Source organism: Eucyclogobius newberryi, unplaced genomic scaffold (assembly GCF_026437365.1).
Source record: "Eucyclogobius newberryi isolate DKJ021-1_F unplaced genomic scaffold, fEucNew1.0.hap1 SCAF_3, whole genome shotgun sequence".
Classification (NCBI taxonomy): domain Eukaryota; kingdom Metazoa; phylum Chordata; class Actinopteri; order Gobiiformes; family Gobiidae; genus Eucyclogobius; species Eucyclogobius newberryi.
In genome coordinates this window covers 33,686,391-33,706,004 of record NW_027315945.1, presented here as the reverse complement: position 1 = coordinate 33,706,004, position 19,614 = coordinate 33,686,391, and the positions used below count along the sequence as shown (strand labels likewise).

General features: G+C 46.8%; 1 protein-coding gene across 2 annotated transcripts in view; it reads right to left on the bottom strand.

Moving 5' to 3' along the window:
- The window catches only part of fam131bb (family with sequence similarity 131 member Bb), a 47,184-nt gene extending 34,483 nt beyond the window's left edge, over window positions 1–12,701 (bottom strand). For both annotated transcript variants that reach the window (XM_072461181.1, XM_072461182.1), the window contains exon 1: window positions 12,557–12,701. In XM_072461181.1, coding sequence (XP_072317282.1) covers window positions 12,557–12,584 — 28 coding nt within the window. In that variant the 5' untranslated portion in view covers window positions 12,585–12,701. The remainder of the gene's footprint in view (window positions 1–12,556) is intronic.
- Between the last annotated feature and the right edge of the window lie 6,913 nt (window positions 12,702–19,614).

Here is a 19,614-nt window from a genome sequence, read left to right as displayed (position 1 = left end):
AAACCGGGCGACACTTAAAGATAAAAACTGGTTCACCCCAAGGACAAGATGCTCAAAAACAGAGCAATGTAGTTTACTCTATCCAAAGCAGTGAATAAAGGTGTAAAGAGCCGTACATAGGAGAGACAAACAGCCACTTCACAAGAGGCTTTATCAGCACAGAAGACACTGGAGTTCAGGACCAAAGAGCGCCGTGCAGCTTCATTTAAAGCCACTAACCACTCTATCCAAGACAGTGAGGAGAAGATTCTAAACAGCAGCAAGATGGTTTGAAAGAGGAGTTAAGGAGGCCATTTTGTAAAAAAGAGAATCCCTCTTTAAACAGTAATGGTGATTTAAGGCTCAATTTACCCGTAATATACAGCAACATTCTGAAGCCCTGATTCTGATATTAATCAGGTACTCAGCAGTGATGAGGGAGCTGCAGCCAGGAAACAATAGGATTTCTGTGGACCATTACATGGCTGTTAAACTTATCTATAGGTAGTAGTAATAGTAGTAGTAGTAGTAGTAGTAGTAGTAGTAGTAGTAGTAGTAGTAGTAGTAGTAGAAGTAGTAGTAGTAGTATTGTCGTTTTAACTGAAATGTTTATTCATTATTAAATATAACACAAAACAAGTAAAAAAAATCAAGAACAAAATCAGCGAGGACTCCAAATACACACGACTCAAACACAAAAACTCAAACTGCTGTAGACAAATGCACATTATTATCATTATTTACATCCATGGAAACAGGCAGGTGACACCACCAGGTCAAGTTACAAGACAGATCTGTGGAGAGGCGACGCCGCTCACAGTAACAACGTTTTTCGCTGCTTCTTTTTCACATTATTGTCCTGTAATAGTAGAAAAGAAGTGTAATGCCTCATAATGCACCTTTCATTTTAAACTAACGTTGATTTTAAGACGGAGGCTGGACTCTAAAGTCATCTTCCTCTGCTGTGCACTGACTTTATTAAATATATTTTTGCTGAACGTATCGATGTACAGCGCTTCTTTTCATAACATTTGTACAGTGTAGTTCCCGGCGCTCTATTGACGTTACCGGACATTACCGTATAACTTTAGCTAACTGCACTATCTCTAAGTGCTTTTTGATTCAGTAAGTGTCATCTCAGCACTGATGCCATTTCAAATATTCCTTTGAGTGCTGCCCGGTGGTCGAGTGGTTAAGGCACAGCACATATGCCGACTCCAACGTCTTCCCCTCGCTCTCATGCCCCATTTCACACTTTCCTCTCCTTAATAAAGCCTAGGGGCCAAAGAATCTTCAAGAATATATATATATATATCCCTTTGGACAGGATGAAGTCTATACGGTGAAGTGGAGTAGACTTGTGCAGGGCGAGAGCTGTCACCGTGTCCCACATTCACACGCACAGGCCTCAAACTATACCGACGGTGGACGCAGTGCCCTGAATTATACTGTGATTAATGTTTGGAGCGTAGTAATTCAAGCAAAAAGCACAGGGACTAGAACAATGCCTCATGATCAGCCTCGTGTTGGCGTGTAAAGAAAAGCTCACTTAATAATAACGATAATGCATTTTATATAGTGCTTTGTGTTGTATAATGCATAGTATACTGCTTTAATGGTATAGAATGTTGATGATGTTTCCCGATGCAGGCAGCAGGATGCATGAGCCGATAAACAATAGAAAAAAAGCAGAGAAAATGACCTTGAGAACTGTCTTTTAAAGGAGCACCAGGCGCACAGTCAGAATCATGTGTTTTTCTATGTGTTTTTGAGCAATAAAATCATCTGTAATTTAACAAATGAATAATATAACACTTATTTTGATCATTATAGTCGTTATTCAGTCTTAACAGATTCCAAAACAGAAACAAAACAACCTTTTATAATAAAGTCAGAGGTAATATTGAATCAAGATGTCAAAAGAGAAAAAAATATGTCAGATTTTCCTCAATAATACACTTTATTGGTAATTATTCTCTCCCTAAACGCCGTCAGTCGTCATATTTCTGCTTTTGTTTGCTTGATTATGTATTTAAAAATCACAATACTGCAACTTCAATCTCTATTTTGTTACAGGGGAAAAGGCTGGGATGTGATTCCACTGCCTCAATTATCAAAACAGAATCAGAAAAAGAAAAAGAATGAAATATAGGATTCACAAAATAAAATAAAATTAGACTTATGACAAATAAATTATAATTTAAAAAAAATAATTCAACACACAAAATAATAGTTTTTTTTTATTTAATTTCATATTTGGATTTGGTAGATTTAATACTAAGATAGAGATGATTCTAAAACTCTTGAGGAAATGTCAAATGAGTTTTAACTTTTTACTGTGTTTAACAATGAGGCAATATCATCGCCATGGAGACAAACAGATGACCCTCCCTTTAACAGAAAGGTTACACAGTGCATCTTAAACAGCTGCATCAAAACTAAGCCTGAATCTATTTGTTCACTGTGAATTAAGTATTTGTTCATGCTTTACTCAGACAGGAAGTGTAGTTGTTATAAAGTGTTACAGTTTAATATTGTATTTGACCAGTATTTCAGACTTTCTATAAGTGATCTGTTCTGTTCTTCTGGATCTACCTCTGTATCTACCTGCGTTGCACCAATGAAATTTCCCCATGTGGGACAATAAAGGAATATCTTATCTTATCTTATCTTATTTGATGACTCACTCCCAATCTTGATGACAGAGTGGTCAGCACAGCTCTGTACTCTCCACTGCTGCAGGTTCATCTGCTCTCATTTAAGACCGATAACCTTTGCTCTGCTCCACAAGCGCCTCTTAGAGTCTGCATAAGCCACAGTTACAGCTCCTTAATATTCTGTGCATGATATGAATATGAGAACAAAACCAGGAATTAATCCAGGCTAAAACAGGCCTACTGCAGGACTAAAGAGAGACTAAACCAGGATTTAACCAGGACTTAATCCAGGCTAAAACAGGCCTACAGCAGGTCTAAAGAGGGACTACACCTGGATTTAACCAGGATTTAATCCAGGCTAAAACAGGCCTACAGCAGGTCTAAAGAGGGACTAAACCAGGATTTAATCCAGGCTAAAACAGGCCTACAGCAGGTCTAAAGAGGGACTAAACCAGGACTTAATCCAGGCTAAAACAGGCCTACAGCAGGTCTAAAGAGGGATTAAACCAGGACTTAATCCAGGCTAAAACAGGCCTACAGCAGGTCTAAAGAGGGACTAAACCAGGACTTAATCCAGGCTAAAACAGGCCTACAGCAGGTCTAAAGAGGGACTAAACCAGGACTTAATCCAGGCTAAAACAGGCCTACAGCAGGTCTAAAGAGGGACTAAACCAGGATTTAACCAGGACTTAATCCAGGCTAAAACAGGCCTACAGCAGGTCTAAAGAGGGACTAAACCAGGATTTAACCAGGACTTAATCCAGGCTAAAACAGGCCTACAGCAGGTCTAAAGAGGGACTAAACCAGGACTTAATCCAGGCTAAAACAGGCCTACAGCAGGTCTAAAGAGGGACTAAACCAGGACTTAATCCAGGCTAAAACAGGCCTACAGCAGGTCTAAAGAGGGACTACACCAGGGCTAAACATGAACCAAAACCAGAACTCAATTAAAGGAATAATAGAGGATTTGGGCGAGCAATCTGAGTCTCATTTCCTCGTGACGTGGACAGCCGACTAGTTCTCCCACATGTCAATCATTCCCTGCGTGCTACTGCACACCTGCAGCCTCGTTCCCAGCATAGCAGCACGTTTCCATGGCTGCACATGCGTGGTTGATATGCCGGTGTGTGTTAAGCGAGTTCCTTCAGTTACAGCACAAAATGACGACAGAGAAAGACTGAGTTCGAGCTCAGAAGAGACAGAAATCTACAGAGAGGAGAGATTATGTGATCCGTCATGCTAATAAACAAACACAAGTGTAGCAGAGGAGCTGTTGTGTGCTTCTGCAGGAGGTTTGATGGAGGTGGCGTCTTGGAAACAACATGAGGGTGGGGTGAGGCAACAGTCGCTTGAGGTCTCAAATCGGCGAAAAAACTTCCATTATTCCTTTAAAGTAAGCCAGGATCAATCGAGCAAAAAACAGGATAACACTTTAAAACAAGGTTCCTTTAATAAACTATTTATAAGCCCTTAATAAGCATTAATTATTTGTTCATTAGCACTTAGACAATCACTCGAATTTGTAAATGGCTTATATTATAATACCTAAAAGTGCATTTTAATAAAATACTGAATGTTTTTTAGAGCCTTAATGTGCTCTAATTACACTATTTTCAATAACCGTGCAATAGATGCTAGTAAATGCCTTATAGCAAGATAACTAGTGCTTATTAATGCATTATACATAGTTTACAAATGAACCTTATTGTCAAGCGTTACATAACCAGCTCCATAACTACAACTACACTAAGCTACACTCGAGCACTGATGGTGTTAACACTTTTGTGCACTGCCCTGAAGAAATATCTATCGTGATTCTAAATTTGGTGAAATGATATCGATATTGTGGGGCAGCTGTATCGATATATCGCCAAGTGTATTTTTGCTTTACAAAAATAAGAATAATGATAATAATAATAAAATTGACAGTGATACAGTTTTGTTGCTTGTTCAGAAAAAGTAAACTTTGTTCTCAGTACATTTGTAATATTCACAGTTCTGCTGATTAAAACCGCTTTGACAAATACATTCTGTTGTTAAAATGTATTTGGTTCTTAAAAAAACTGAAATATGGCAGAATATCACGAGCGTCGTATGTGTCGTACTATCACCGTGTGTCGTGTGGAATCGTGTCGGAGCCTGTGCTTCTCAGCTCTGGCGCTACACGCTGGTGAGGCTGATGGTAGCGGAGCTGCGAGGGACACCGGCAGCTCATTAGAACGCGTTACGACTAAACGTGTGGTCGCCATGGAGACCAAAAACCCAAAATGCAGACGCAAAATGGCACAATAGCTGAATAACAGTGTGAAAGGTCGTTTGTGAGTCATTGCAGCGAGGATGACGGCTCGATTCAAATATCTGTGAGGATCTCGACCACCGACAATCACCTGCTTATCGCCATGGTGATGTTATTGTTCTGACTGAAATTCCCCGCAGTATGGCATTAAAAATATCTATATTGGATTTATTCTATTGCAAAAAAATACATAGAAAATCCTGTATAACGTATCTATAACTTATCTATAACTTGGTGGCATCATCTGGTAAAGCAGTGGCATCACCTTAAGGGCTGCACAATATATTACATTTAAATTGCACTAAAAAAGACATTTGGCACAATTATCAATTACAAAGGGTCTTATTCCCAAAGGTTATTTCGATAACAGTGTCCTGTCGTTTAGACCTGTGCAAACATGTGACTCGTGTATGAGTTTATCTGTTCTGTCTGTTTCTCTTCTGTTACATGGTCCATCTGAGGGTGGCACAGTGTGAACAGCACGCTTGCCTCACAGCTGTAAGATCGCAGGTTTAACTCCCGGGTTTCCGTGCAGAGTTTTGGACGTTTCTCAACCCAAAACATGCCCAATGAGTAAAAGTCCTGGTCCTCGGGCGCTGTCAGGAGCGGTGGACAGATACAGAGTTTACCTTATGTCCTCTTTATGACGGACGTGGTGTGAAAAGGCCAAATCAATATATGGATTAATGCCAATTATGGCTCTAACTTGTCTAAACAGGCACTAAACCAAGTCCAAAACAGACACAGATAATCAGGACTAAACTACGGCCCTAAACCTGAGTCGGGTGTAAAAGCGGTCGACACTAGGACATGCTCTGTGCAGTCTGCATCGGAGGAGGCGCAGACAAAAGCTCTCAAACCAAGGAAAACCATCATTTAACCATGTTTTTGTTTCCAAACTGGACTAACCAGACTGAGGGATCATACCATTACAAATATTATAGAGGAAACTACATGTCAGCAGTGTGTTTATCTGTAAGAAGACAGATAACTCACTGTGGCTTCACTTTTCTTTGCCGTTGTGAATATAATAGACGAGAAATAAGTTGTAAAGATGATAAGACGAAGATGACTAAAGGTCCACAGCCCTAGAACCAGGTCCAAACCAGGACTAAAAGAGCTCAAAGGCTCCTCTTTGTTTTAGCGTAGCGTCCAGAGATAATGTACTTCAGCAGTGAGGGCGTCAAACAGACATGCAGTTTAGGACTAACATATACAAGTGTGAACGCCCCCTAAACCAGGACTAAACCAGGACTAAACCAGGACTAAACCAGGACTAAACCAGTACAAAACCAGGACTAAACCGGGACAAAACCAGGACTAAACCAGGCCAAATCCAGGACTAAACCAGTACAAAACCAGGACTAAACCAGGACTAAACCAGGACTAAACCAGGACTAAACCAGGACTAAACCAGGACAAAACCAGGAATAAACCAGGACTAAACCAGGACTAAACCAGGACTAAACCAGGAATAAACCAGGACTAAACCAGGACTAAACCAGGAATAAACCAGGACTAAACCAGGACTAAACCGGGACAAAACCAGGACTAAACCAGGACTAAACCAGTACAAAACCAGGACTAAACCGGGACAAAACCAGGACTAAACCAGGCCAGATCCAGGACTAAACCAGTACAAAACCAGGACTAAACCAGGACTAAACCAGGACTAAACCAGGACTAAACCAGGACAAAACCAGGAATAAACCAGGACTAAACCAGGACTAAACCAGGACTAAACCAGGACTAAACCAGGAATAAACCAGGACTAAACCAGGACTAAACCAGGACTAAACCAGTACAAAACCAGGACTAAACCGGGACAAAACCAGGACTAAACCAGGCCAGATCCAGGACTAAACCAGTACAAAACCAGGACTAAACCAGGACAAAACCAGGACTAAACCAGGACTTAACCAGGCCAAAACCAGGACTAAACCAGGATTTAACCAGGCCAAAACCAGGACTAAACCAGGCCAAAACCAGGACAAAACCAGGACAAAACCAGGACAAAACCAGGACAAAACCAGGACTAAACCAGTACAAAACCAGGATTTAACCAGGCCAAAACCAGGACTAAACCAGGACTAAACCAGGCCAAAACCAGGACTAAACCAGGCCAAAACCAGGACAAAACCAGGACAAAACCAGGACAAAACCAGGACAAAACCAGGACTAAACCAGTACAAAACCAGGACTAAACCGGGACAAAACCAGGACTAAACCAGGCCAGATCCAGGACTAAACCAATACAAAACCAGGACTAAACCAGGACAAAACCAGGACTAAACCAGGACTTAACCAGGCCAAAACCAGGACTAAACCAGGACAAAACCAGGATTTAACCAGGCCAAAACCAGGACTAAACCAGGACTAAACCAGGACTAAACCAGGACTAAACCAGGCCAAACCAGGACTAAACCGGGGCAAAACCAGGACTAAACCAGGACTAAACCAGGTCTAAGCCAGGTATAAAATGCGTTCACACTTTCCCACAAACTACATCAAATTTGGGGCTGAACTGGGATTGAACTGAGAACCAGAACTACACCTGAAGGACAAAAACAGGATTAAAGCAGGACCAGACCAAAATCTACATCAGGACTAAACGAGGATCAAACTAAAATCAAGCCAAAGGTGTGAACCTACAGGTGAATCAGAATATTCATAAACAATCAATCTAGGTCTAGGATTGGAGCAGGTCTAAAGCAGAATAAAACCAGTCAAGCTGGAAGCAGATTTTTAAATCTGTCTTAACTTATCACAACCTAAAACAGCGTTTTCAGACCCAAAATGTAACAGCGACATATTTAGACCCTTTTCTCCATGTTTGCAGTATATGAAATATTGTCAGTAAGTAGTTTTTATAATGGATAAGGAATCTGCTCATTTACAGGAGAAACACCGCGTGCCGCCCTTTTTGGATGGGAGCCTGTGAGGCCGGTCTGGAGCTGAGACGGACGATCGATAATTCACATTAAAGCTATTCTAACCCAGGATAAACACAAACACGCCTTTGCTGCCTCGCGTTCCATCGCTCCAGGAAGAAACACCCTCAGGCCAGGTCTGAACCAGGACTAAACCAGGACTAAACAAGGACTAAACCAGGTCTAAACAATGTCTAAACCAGGTCTAAACAAGGTCTAAACAATGTCTAAACCAGGTCTAAACAAGGGCTAAACAATGTCTAAACCAGGTCTAAACAAGGGCTAAACAATGTCTAAACCAGGTCTAAACAAGGGCTAAACAAGGTCTGAACCAGGTCTAAACCAGGTCTAAACCAGGGCTAAACCAGGGCTAAACAAGGTCTGAACCAGGTCTAAACCAGGTCTAAACAAGGGCTAAACAAGGTCTGAACCAGGTCTAAACAAGGACTAAACCAGGTCTAAATCAGGTCTGAACCAGGTCTAAACAAGGTCTAAACCAGGTCTAAACAAGGTCTAAGCAAGGACTAAACCAGGTCTCAACAAGGGCTAAACAAGGGCTAAACAAGGGCTTAACCAGGTCTGAACCAGGTCTAAACAAGGACTAAACAAGGGCTAAACAAGGTCTGAACCAGATCTAAACGAGGTCTAAACCAGGTCTAAACAAGGGCCAAACCAGGTCTAAACAATGTCTAAACCAGGTCTAAACAAGGACTAAACCAGGTCTAAACCAGGTCTAAACAAGGACTAAACCAGGTCTAAACCAGGTCCAAACAAGGACTAAACCAGGTATAAACCAGGGGTAAACAAGGGCTAAACAAGGGCTAAACAAGGTCTAAACCAGGTCTAAACAAGGACTAAACCAGGTCTAAACTAGGTCTAAACAAGGACTAAACCAGGTCTGAACCAGGTCTAAACCAGGTCTAAACAAGGGCTAAACCAGGGCTAAATAAGGACTAAACCAGGTCTAAACCAGGGGTAAACAAGGGCTAAACCAGGGCTAAACAAGGTCTAAACCAGGTCTAAACAAGGTCTAAGCAAGGACTAAACCAGGTCTAAACAAGGGCTAAACAAGGGCTAAACAAGGGCTTAACCAGGTCTGAACCAGGTCTAAACAAGGACTAAACAAGGGCTAAACAAGGTCTGAACCAGATCTAAACGAGGTCTAAACCAGGTCTAAACAAGGGCCAAACCAGGTCTAAACAATGTCTAAACCAGGTCTAAACAAGGACTAAACCAGGTCTAAACCAGGTCTAAACAAGGACTAAACCAGGTCTAAACCAGGTCCAAACAAGGACTAAACCAGGTATAAACCAGGGGTAAACAAGGGCTAAACAAGGGCTAAACAAGGTCTAAACCAGGTCTAAACAAGGACTAAACCAGGTCTAAACTAGGTCTAAACAAGGACTAAACCAGGTCTGAACCAGGTCTAAACCAGGTCTAAACAAGGGCTAAACCAGGGCTAAATAAGGACTAAACCAGGTCTAAACCAGGGGTAAACAAGGGCTAAACCAGGGCTAAACAAGGGCTAAACCAGGGCTAAACTCAGTTAAATAGGACTAAATCAGGACTAAATTAAATACAAACTAGGACCAGGTCAAAGGAGAACTAAACCAGGGCTAAACTCACGCCTTTGCAGCTGCGCATTCCATCACTTGAGGAAGAAACAACCTCAGGCCAGGTCTAAACAAGGTTTGAACCAGGTCTAAACAAGGTCTAAACCAGGTCTAAACAAGGTCTAAACCAGGTCTAAACAAGGACAAAACCAGGTCTAAACAAGGACAAAACCAGGTCTAAACAAGGTCTAAACCAGGACTAGACCAGGACTAAACCAGGATTAAACCAGGACTACACCAGGACTAAACCAGGTCCAAACAAGGTCTAAACCAGGACTAGACCAGGACTAAACCAGGATTAAACCAGGACTACACCAGGACTAAACCAGGTCCAAACAAGGTCTAAACCAGGTCTAAAGCAGGACTAAACCAGGACTAAACAAGGTCTAAACAAGGACAAAATAGAAATCTTACAGTTCATCATTCAAAAATGGACTAAATAATATAAAGTGATATTACTAATGGTACAGTGACGATTGGTGCTAGATTTGAACAAGACATTCAGAGGCACATTTGAGATACCACTCACCCCTAGTGGCATTTATGATGGCATTGTTCATGTTTTTAGCCTCTGCAGTGGATTATCCACTGGCGCCTACTGTGGACCCTCGTCCTGTTCTGTTTTCTTCTCCGCGCTTGCGTTGAACGTGGAAATATTCAAAAGTGTAAACAAAATATTAGGATAGCTACAACTGCCACCAGAGCACAGTGTGCATAGAGGAAAACAAACCATCTAGTGAGGCAGAGGAGCAGTGCCAAGCCAGGCCTAAACCAGGATGAAAGCCAGGTAAACTAGGTCTAAACTAGGTCCAAACCAAGTCTAACCCTGGATAAAAGCAGGACTAAACTAAAGGTAAACAAGGGCTAATCAAGGAACATGACCAGGACTATATAACATATAAATTAGGACTGAAAAAAGAACTAATGAAGGACCAGAATGATGTACACAAAGTCTAACCCAGGCTCAAACTGCGACCTGGTCTAATCTAGTAATAAACCAGGTCTAAACCAGGACTATACAAGGTCTAAACCAGGTCTAAACCAGGACTATACAAGGTCTAAACCAGATCTAATGCAGGTCTAAACCATCAAGGCCTAAACTATAATAAGAATAAGTCCACTATGTCTAAGGGAGGAGAGGACTTAACCTCGTCTAAACTAGGTCCAAACCAGGATTAATTAGGTCTTAACATCGACCATTAACAGAGTTTAAGGTAGAATTATAAACAAGATTGATACCCAGATACTGACTGATGGTAAAACTATCAATAATCATCTGAACTGTCAGTAAAACTAGAGTCTCAAGTATTTCCCTTTGTATCAACCTCTAGTATAACATCTCCAGTTCCCTTATCCACAATCAGACGATTTGAATTGTTTTAAGTCCACGAGCTCCTCGGCTCTTAACGGCCTTCGTGCTGCTGACGGAGCAGAACTTAAAACATCTCAAAAAGTGACAGAAACGCCCCGGACTGCTCCGGGACGCTCTGTGCCGGCTCCTGGTTGCACCTGCTCCTGCATCTGTGTCATGGAGGACTCCGTCTACTGCACTTAAAATCAGAGGTATTTTTAAAACTCCCCCCTCATCAAACATTTACCTCCCGCCGTCGGGACCAGACTTGGGGAAACACTAGATGCTCTGTGTTTTCAGAACGAGCTGCAAGACTGATCAAACCGCCCAAACAACCTGCTAACCTTCAAACCTCTTCTGTTATTCAGCAGTGCATTTTTCAAAGCTTTGCACAAATATCCATAATGCTCCTGGATAGATTTAAACTGTGCACAGTGAAACGACTCGTGATTGTAAATTAAATAAATCGCAAATCTAAGAAAGCCCACGTAGCCATTTCGCCCCTGAACCTTTTCCTCACTTTATTCTTGATTCTCAAAGGTGTAAACATTGGTGTTTTAGTAATGCTGCTTGTCAAGCCCTGCAAAGTACAAGTACCTCATGCATTTTTCACAGCGTCTGGGTCTTTTTAAGATCATTTTCACCTTTGTGCGCGTGAGTCTTGTGTGTCCTTGTTGTGACTGAAGTGATAATACATCCTTGTGTCGGTGTAAAGATCACGGCACACCCTCTTGTACAAAACTGAGGTGAATAATGTAGCTGGTTCTTTAGAGTTGGCAACGGTGATTGTCATTTGCTTTCCTTTTTTGGCGCAGAAGTGCGTGCGGGACTCTTAAACCCATTCACCACCGCAAATCCAGACCCTCTGTTCATGGGACCCCCGGCGATGGCTCGGGGCACAGCAGTGTTCCTCTGCGCGCCGGTGGAAAATCGAGGTTTTCAAGGTGTCATTTGGTCCGGGCTTCACCTGAAATCTCCTCTCCGGCCCACTCACAGTCACCCGCCGGCCGCTCCCTCCCTCCCTCTTTCCATCCCTCCCTCCCTCTTTCCATCCTTCTCTCTGCACTAACATTCTGCTGTTTGGCTGCCTCCTCCATCCTTTCACCCTCATTCAAATCCAACCACAACAATCCACTGACAATGGCATTATCCCCCTTGCGCCCCTCTGTTTTCTCTGCCTTCCCCCCTATTTAGGACCACGCGTGCCGGCCTATAAATAAGCCTATGCATTTCCCTCCTCCTCCTCCTCCTCCTCCTCCTCCTCCTCCTCCTCCTCCTCTTCCATCCCTGTGCGCCTTCCACTGACACACACACACACACACACACACACTGCCACACAGCATCATAAATCAAGGGATAGTGGTGGTTGGAGAAGGTTAAGGGGGAAGGGGGGTTCTGGCGAGATGGGGGGGATGCTACAACACTGAAAACACACAAACACACACACAAACACACACAAACACACACACACACACACACACGCGCGGCACGTTCACAGGCATTTGGTCATGCTCTCCCGATCACAAATCGGTCCACGCTGCAAAAAAAAAAACACAAAAAACCTCCCCGACAAGAAGCCGCACTCCGCTCGCCGGCTGCGTCCCGTCGTCGACCCCCCGCCGCCAAACACCGCAGCCCCGCATAGAGGAACACACACACACACAGACACACACACACACACACAGACGCGCGCGCGGGATGAAGGCAAGACATGACAGGCAGTGGCTTACCCAGTCTCCTGGAGCCTATGCATCCCATGGTGTTTTCACAAAGGCCCTGGATACACGCGTGAAAGTGTCACCCAAACGCGTCGCATACTCCTTCTTCTTCTCCTTCTTTTCCTCCTTCTTCTTCTTCTTCTTCTTCTTCTTCTTCTTCTTCTTCTTCTTCCTCCTGCGACTCCTCTCGTCTACCCGTCCACTTCTCTCTCCTCCGCGCTCCCCCTGCTCTTCCTCTCCTACCTCTCTCTCTCTCTCTCTCCTCTCTTTCCTCTCTCTCCTCTCGCTCTCTCTCCTCCCTCTCCTCCTCCCTCTCCTCCTCCCTCTCTCTCTCTCCTCTCTTTCCTCTCTCTCTCTCCTCCTCCCTCTCTCTCTCTCTCCTCCCTCTCCTCCTCCCTCTCTCTCTCTCCTCTCTCTCTCTCCTCTCTCTCCTCTCTCTCTCTCCTCCCTCTCCTCCTCCATCCTCCTCACTCGCCCCGGTGCAGTTTCTTAGAAGAGATCCGGTTAGTAAGTCAGTATGCCTCGGGGGGGCGCGGCGGCGGCGCGCGCGCGGGAGAGATCCGATAAATAATGATCCGACGCGTGATTAGCATTCATTAAACCAACAAAAATAATAACAACACTGCACATATGTCACGTGACTTTGGGGGGGTTTGTTGTGTTGGAAGTGACAGATCCCGCGCAGTGACACGTGCCGGGCTGCGGGTCGCGCGTGCGTGTCCGTGCGCGCGCGTGTGCGCGGCGGGTTTGTCCGGACGCTGTAATTGAATGAACGGTGTCGGATAATTAATAATACGGGATCGAAATCGGATGAGAGGTCAAAGATGGAATTGGGCACTGAATTAGGAGCGCGCGCGCGTGTGAGGGATCGATAGCGCGCGGGGCCCGTGCGTGAGCCGGGCTGCCATGGTGAGATCACCGCACTGGCGTAATGTGGAGGGAGAGAGGAGGAGGAGGAGGAGGAGGAGGAGGTGGAGGAGGAGGAGGAGGAGGAGGAGGAGGAGGGGAGGAGGAGAGAGGAGGAGGAGGAGGAGGAGGAGAGGAGGAGGAGGAGGAGGAGGAGGAGGAGGAGAGAGGAGAGGAGAGGAGGAGGAGGAGGAGGAGGAGGAGGAGGAGGAGGAGAGAGGAGGAGAGAGGAGGAGGAAGAGGAGGAGAGAGGAGGGGGAGGAGGAGGAGGAGGAGGAGGAGAGAGGAGGAGAGGAGGAGGAGGAGGAGGAGGAGGAGGAGAGAGGAGGGGAGGAGGAGGAGGAGGAGGAGGAGGAGGAGGAGGAGGAGAGAGGAGGAGGGGGAGGAGGAGAGAGAGAGGAGGAGGGGGAGGAGGAGAAGGAGAGAGGAGGAGGGGGAGGAGGAGAGAGGAGGAGGAGGAGGAGGAGGAGAGAGGAGGAGGGGGAGGAGGAGAAGGAGAGAGGAGGAGGGGGAGGAGGAGAGAGGAGGAGGAGAGGAGAGAGGAGGAGGAGGAGAGAGGAGGAGGAGGAGGAGGAGGAGGAGGAGGAGGGGGAGGAGGAGAGAGGAGGAGAGAGGAGGAGGAGAGAGGAGGAGAGAGGAGGGGGAGGAGGAGGAGGAGGAGGAGAGAGGAGGAGAGAGGAGGAGGAGGAGAGGAGAGAGGAGGGGGAGGAGGAGGAGGAGGAGGAGGAGGAGAGAGGAGGAGGGGGAGGAGGAGAGAGGAGGAGGGGGAGGAGGAGAAGGAGAGAGGAGGAGGGGGAGGAGGAGAGAGGAGGAGGAGGAGGAGGAGGAGGAGAGAGGAGGAGGGGAGGAGGAGGAGGGGGGAGGAGGAGGAGGAGGAGGAGGAGGAGGAGGAGGAGGGGGAGGAGGAAGAGGAGGAGAGAGGAGGAGGGGAGAGGAGGAGGAGGAGGAGGAGGAGGGGAGGAGGAGAGAGGAGGAGGAGGAGAGAGGAGGGGGGAGGAGGAGGAGGAGAGAGGAGGAGGGGGAGGAGGAGAAGGAGAGAGGAGGAGGGGGAGGAGGAGAGAGGAGGAGGAGGAGGAGGAGGAGAGAGGAGGAGGGGGAGGAGGAGAAGGAGAGAGGAGGAGGGGGAGGAGGAGAGAGGAGGAGGAGGAGGAGGAGGAGAGAGGAGGAGGAGGAGAGAGGAGGAGGAGGAGGAGGAGGAGGGGAGGAGGAGGAGGAGGGGGGAGGAGGAGGAGGAGGAGGAGGAGGAGGAGGAGGAGGAGGAGGAGGAGGAGGGGGAGGAGGAAGAGGAGGAGAGAGGAGGAGGGGGGAGGAGGAGAAGGAGAGAGGAGGAGGGGGAGGAGGAGAGAGGAGGAGGAGGAGGAGGAGGAGGGAGGAGGAGGAGGGGAGGAGGAGGAGGGGGGGAGGAGGAGGAGGGGAGGAGGAGGAGGGGAGGAGGAGGAGGAGGAGGAGGAGGAGGAGGAGGGAGGAGGGGAGGAGAGGAGGAGAGAGGAGGAGGAGGAGGAGGAGAGAGGAGGAGGAGGAGGAGGAGGAGGAGGGGGAGGAGGAGAGAGGAGGAAGAGGAGGAGAGAGGAGGGGGAGGGGGAGGAGAGAGGAGGAGGAGGAGGAGAGAGGAGGGGGAGGAGGAGGAGGAGGAGGAGAGAGGAGGAGGGGGAGAGAGGAGAAGGAGAGAGGAGGAGGGGGAGGAGGAGAGAGGAGGAGGGGGGAGGAGGAGGAAGGGTTCTCTCTACCTCCCTCTTTCATTTCTCCACGTCCCCCTCTCTGTCTCTCTCTCTCTCTCTCTGTCTCGCTCGTTTGTATGCGTGTAATGCTCTGCAGCGGCTTCCTCGCACCTCTCCATCACCTCTCTCTCCCTCTCTCCATCCCTCAGAGCACGCGCGCGATAAACGACCCTAAAAAAGGCAAGATTGAGCAGGGCTTTCCTCCTCCACTGCTGCTGCTGCTGGTGCTGGTGCTGCTGCTGCTGCTGCTGCTGCTGCTGCTGCTGCTGCTGCTGCTGCTGCTGCTGCTGCTGAGTCTCCACCTCTCTAAATGTGTCATGTCTCTGCACAGGACCCACCCACAGACATCCCTGAATTACTCCGAGATGTGCTCTTCCTCTGGGTCATTTAGCAAACATCCCCACTTCCTGTCAGAATTGGAATCAGAATCAGAATCAGAATCAGAATCAGAATCAGAATCAGAATCAGAAGAGGTTTATTGCCATTGCCAATAAACACAGGAACTTGCTTTGGTGATTCGGTGCCGGGTTGATAAAAGTATCGCAAATCAGACACTAATCCATACAATAAATAGAATCAAAACTAGATACTCGTTTGTGCGTTGTTGTGAGTCGATGCTGACAAAAATCGCATAAACGGGACAGAAATATGACCTTTTAGAATGATCTTGAGCTTTCTCTGAAGAAATGTGATGGTTTAATGAAGCGTTCACATTTACTTTGTGTTAAAAATGTCATTCTGTTGTCTCAAACCTTAAGTTAAAAACAGCACTTGTTAATTGTTATGGTCGTGTCAATTAAAAGGGATGGAAATGGAGTTTGAAATGTGAGTGGTGGATTTGCTGTGTGGTCATAAAGTCTGGACAGAACTGATGACGCAGATGGAGTCAGAACAGAGAAAGTCAACGCTTGGATACCAGTCGACATAAAACACCATAAAGTCTGGCGGTAATGCAACAATTGGATGCCAACCGGAACAACAACAACAACAGATGCAACACTTGGATGCCAACCGCCATTATTGTACAAAACTGTGAGGAGACCTTGCTCAACACCCGGTCTGGAGAGACGGGAGATGGCGGAGAAGAGTGGATCGGGGATGGAAGACGTTCTGGACGGCGTGGAGGAGCCGTGCCCGGAAACGTAAAAAGTCCCTTAGCTCGTCCGAGGGTTCTGGGAATGAGCAGCAGGATGAGGCTGAAGCTATTGATATCCGGGGTGAGATCAGAGACTGTAAGGTGATCATAAAGCTTGCACAGGATAGTGCATCCTTTAAGGAGTGGAATTCAGTGGCATTGTCAAAGAGCCTAACTGTAGCTGTGGGAGTGATCAAGAGTGCGAGTGTCCTTAGAGATGGCTCGCTGCTGGTCGTGTGCAAGGTTGCGGCTCAGCAACGGAAGGCGATTGGAACTAAACGTCTGGGTGGAAAGGACATTCTTGTGTCTAATGCTGAAAGAAACAGGGTCAGAGGAGTTATCGTAGGTGTCCCTACGGCGACGTCTGTGGATGAAGTTAAGGAGAATTTGACGGGAGTTACGGTGGTGGACGCTAGGCGTTTGAAGGTGACCCGGTCTGGGGTAAGATGTGACAGCTTGTTGGTAATGGTAACACTTGAAGGGAGGTGCCTGCCTAGTAAGGTGTTCATTGGGTTCATGTGCCATGACGTTAGGCCATATGTTCCACCGCCCCTGCGTTGCTTTAAGTGCCAGCGCTTTGGGCATATTGCAGCGGTCTGTAGAGGGAGGCAAAGGTGTGGTAAATGTGCAGGAGATCACGAGTATGGGAAGTGTGACGTGGGAGCAAAACTGAAGTGCTGTAACTGTGGGGAAGAACATAGCTCTGCCTACGGGGGATGCAGGTTTAGCAAAAGAGCTGCTGAGGTGCAGAAAATAAAGGTCTCTCAAGGTATATCCTATGCAGATGCAGTCAAGAAAGTTTCAAGTAACGAGTTTAGAGTAAATACAGAGAGAGGAGCCAGCGCTGCTCCCAGCCAGGGCGAAATGAGAAAGGCCAGCGTGGCTCCCAAGAAGTGTGAAGGTTTCAAGAGTGGAGGTCCCAAGTGTGCAGGTTCCAGAATTAATGAGAATACCCTAGTTGTGGATAGAGAGGATTTTGTACTCTTTATGGTGGATGTTGTAAACTGTGCTGCTCAGACTCAAAGCAGAACTGAAAGGATCAGGATCATTGCTAAAGCTGCAGGGAGATTCCTTGGAACAAAGGAGCTTGATTGGGCAGATATAGAAAACAGGCTAAAGGCGCTAAATGGGAGTCGGAGTGATGGGGGTCTGCTTGTGGGGAGTCAGAGTGATCAGAGTGACGAGATGGGGGTGGGGGTGGTCTCCTGTCCTCGCCCAGTCTCGTAGACGCACGGCTACCAAGCGGCGACATCAGTGGAAATATTAAAGCCTATAGAATGAAGCCTGAAGAATAAAGCTGTACGGTGGAAGCACCGAACGTCAAAGAAGGAGAGGAAGATGAAGAAGAGTCTCCCTGGAATAAAGCCGGTTGTTGTTGTTGTTGTTGTTGTTTTATGGCGGTTGGCATCCAAGTGTTGCATTACCGCCAGACTTTATTCCTCAGACTTTGTCGTAGTCCTCAGACTCTGTCGTAGTCCGTAAAAGTACTCCTTCCATTGCTTTGTTGTTGTTGTTGTTGTTGTTGTTTTATGGCGGTTGGCATCCAAGTGTTGCATTACCGCCAGACTTTATTCCTCAGACTTTGTCGTAGTCCTCAGACTCTGTCGTCGTAGTCCTCAGACTCTTGGTGTTACAAAGCCCATGAGGTCATGATATGTCTTTGTGACCGGCTTTATTCCAGGGAGACTCTTCTTCATCTTCCTCTCCTTCTTTGACGTTCGGTGCTTCCACCGTACAGCTTTATTCTTCAGGCTTCATTCTATAGGCTTTAATATGTCCACTGATGTCGCTGCTTGGTAGCCGTGCGTCTACGAGACTGGGCGAGGACACCCCCACCCCCATCTCGTCACTCTGATCACTCTGACTCCCCACAAGCAGACCCCCATCACTCCGACTCCCATTTAGCGCCTTTAGCCTGTTTTCTATATCTGCCCAATCAAGCTCCTTTGTTCCAAGGAATCTCCCTGCAGCTTTAGCAATGATCCTGATCCTTTCAGTTCTGCTTTGAGTCTGAGTTTACAACATCCACCATAAAGAGTACAAAATCCTCTCTATCCACAACCAGGGTATTCTCATTAATTCTGGAACCTGCACACTTGGGACCTCCACTCTTGAAACCTTCACACTTCTTGGGAGCCACGCTGGCCTTTCTCATTTCGCCCTGGCTGGGAGCAGCGCTGGCTCCTCTCTCTGTATTTACTCTAAACTCGTCACTTGAAACTTTCTTGACTGCATCTGCATAGGATATACCTTGAGAGACCTTTATTTTCTGCACCTCAGCAGCTCTTTTGCTAAACCTGCATCCCCCGTAGGCAGAGCTATGTTCTTCCCCACAGTTACAGCACTTCAGTTTTGCACCCACGTCACACTTCCCATACTCATGATCTCCTGCACATTTACCACACCTTTGCCTCCCTCTACAGACCGCTGCAATATGCCCAAAGCGCTGGCACTTAAAGCAACGCAGGGGCGGCGGAACATATGGCCTAACGTCATGGCACATGAACCCAATGAACACCTTACTAGGCAGGCACCTCCCTTCAAGTGTTACCATTACCGACAAGCTGTCACATCTTACCCCAAACCGGGTCACCTTCAAACGCCTAGCGTCCACCACCGTAACTCCCGTCAAATTCTCCTTAACTTCATCCACAGACGTCGCCGTAGGGACGCCTACGATAACTCCTCTGACCGTGTTTCTTTCAGCATCAGACACAAGAATGTCCTTTCCACCCAGACGTTTAGTTCCAATCGCCTTCCGTTGCTGAGCCGCGTCCTTGCACACGACCAGCAGCGAGCCATCTCTAAGGACACTCGCACTCTTGATCACTCCCACAGCTACAGTTAGGCTCTTTGACAATGCCACTGAATTCCACTCCTTAAAGGATGCACTATCCTGTGCAAGCTTTATGATCACCTTACAGTCTCTGCTCTCATCCCGGATATCAATAGCTTCAGCCTCATCCTGCTGCTCATTCCCAGAACCCTCGGACGAGCTAAGGGACTTTTTACGCTTCCGGGCACGTGCAGGCAGAAAAGGCTGCTCCTCCACGCCGTCCAGAACCTCTTCGACCACCGATCCACTCTCCTCCGCCATCTCCCGTCTCTCCAGACCGGGTGTTGAGCAAGGTTGTTGTTGTTGTTGTTGTTGCCCTATGGCGGTTGGCATCCGAGTGTTGCATTACCGCCACATTGATTGATAAAGCCGGTTGGTCTCTGAAACAACAACAACTATTCTAGTCACAAAGACATATCATGACCTCATGGGCTTTGTAACACCAAAGCAATGGAAGGAGTACTTTTACGGACTA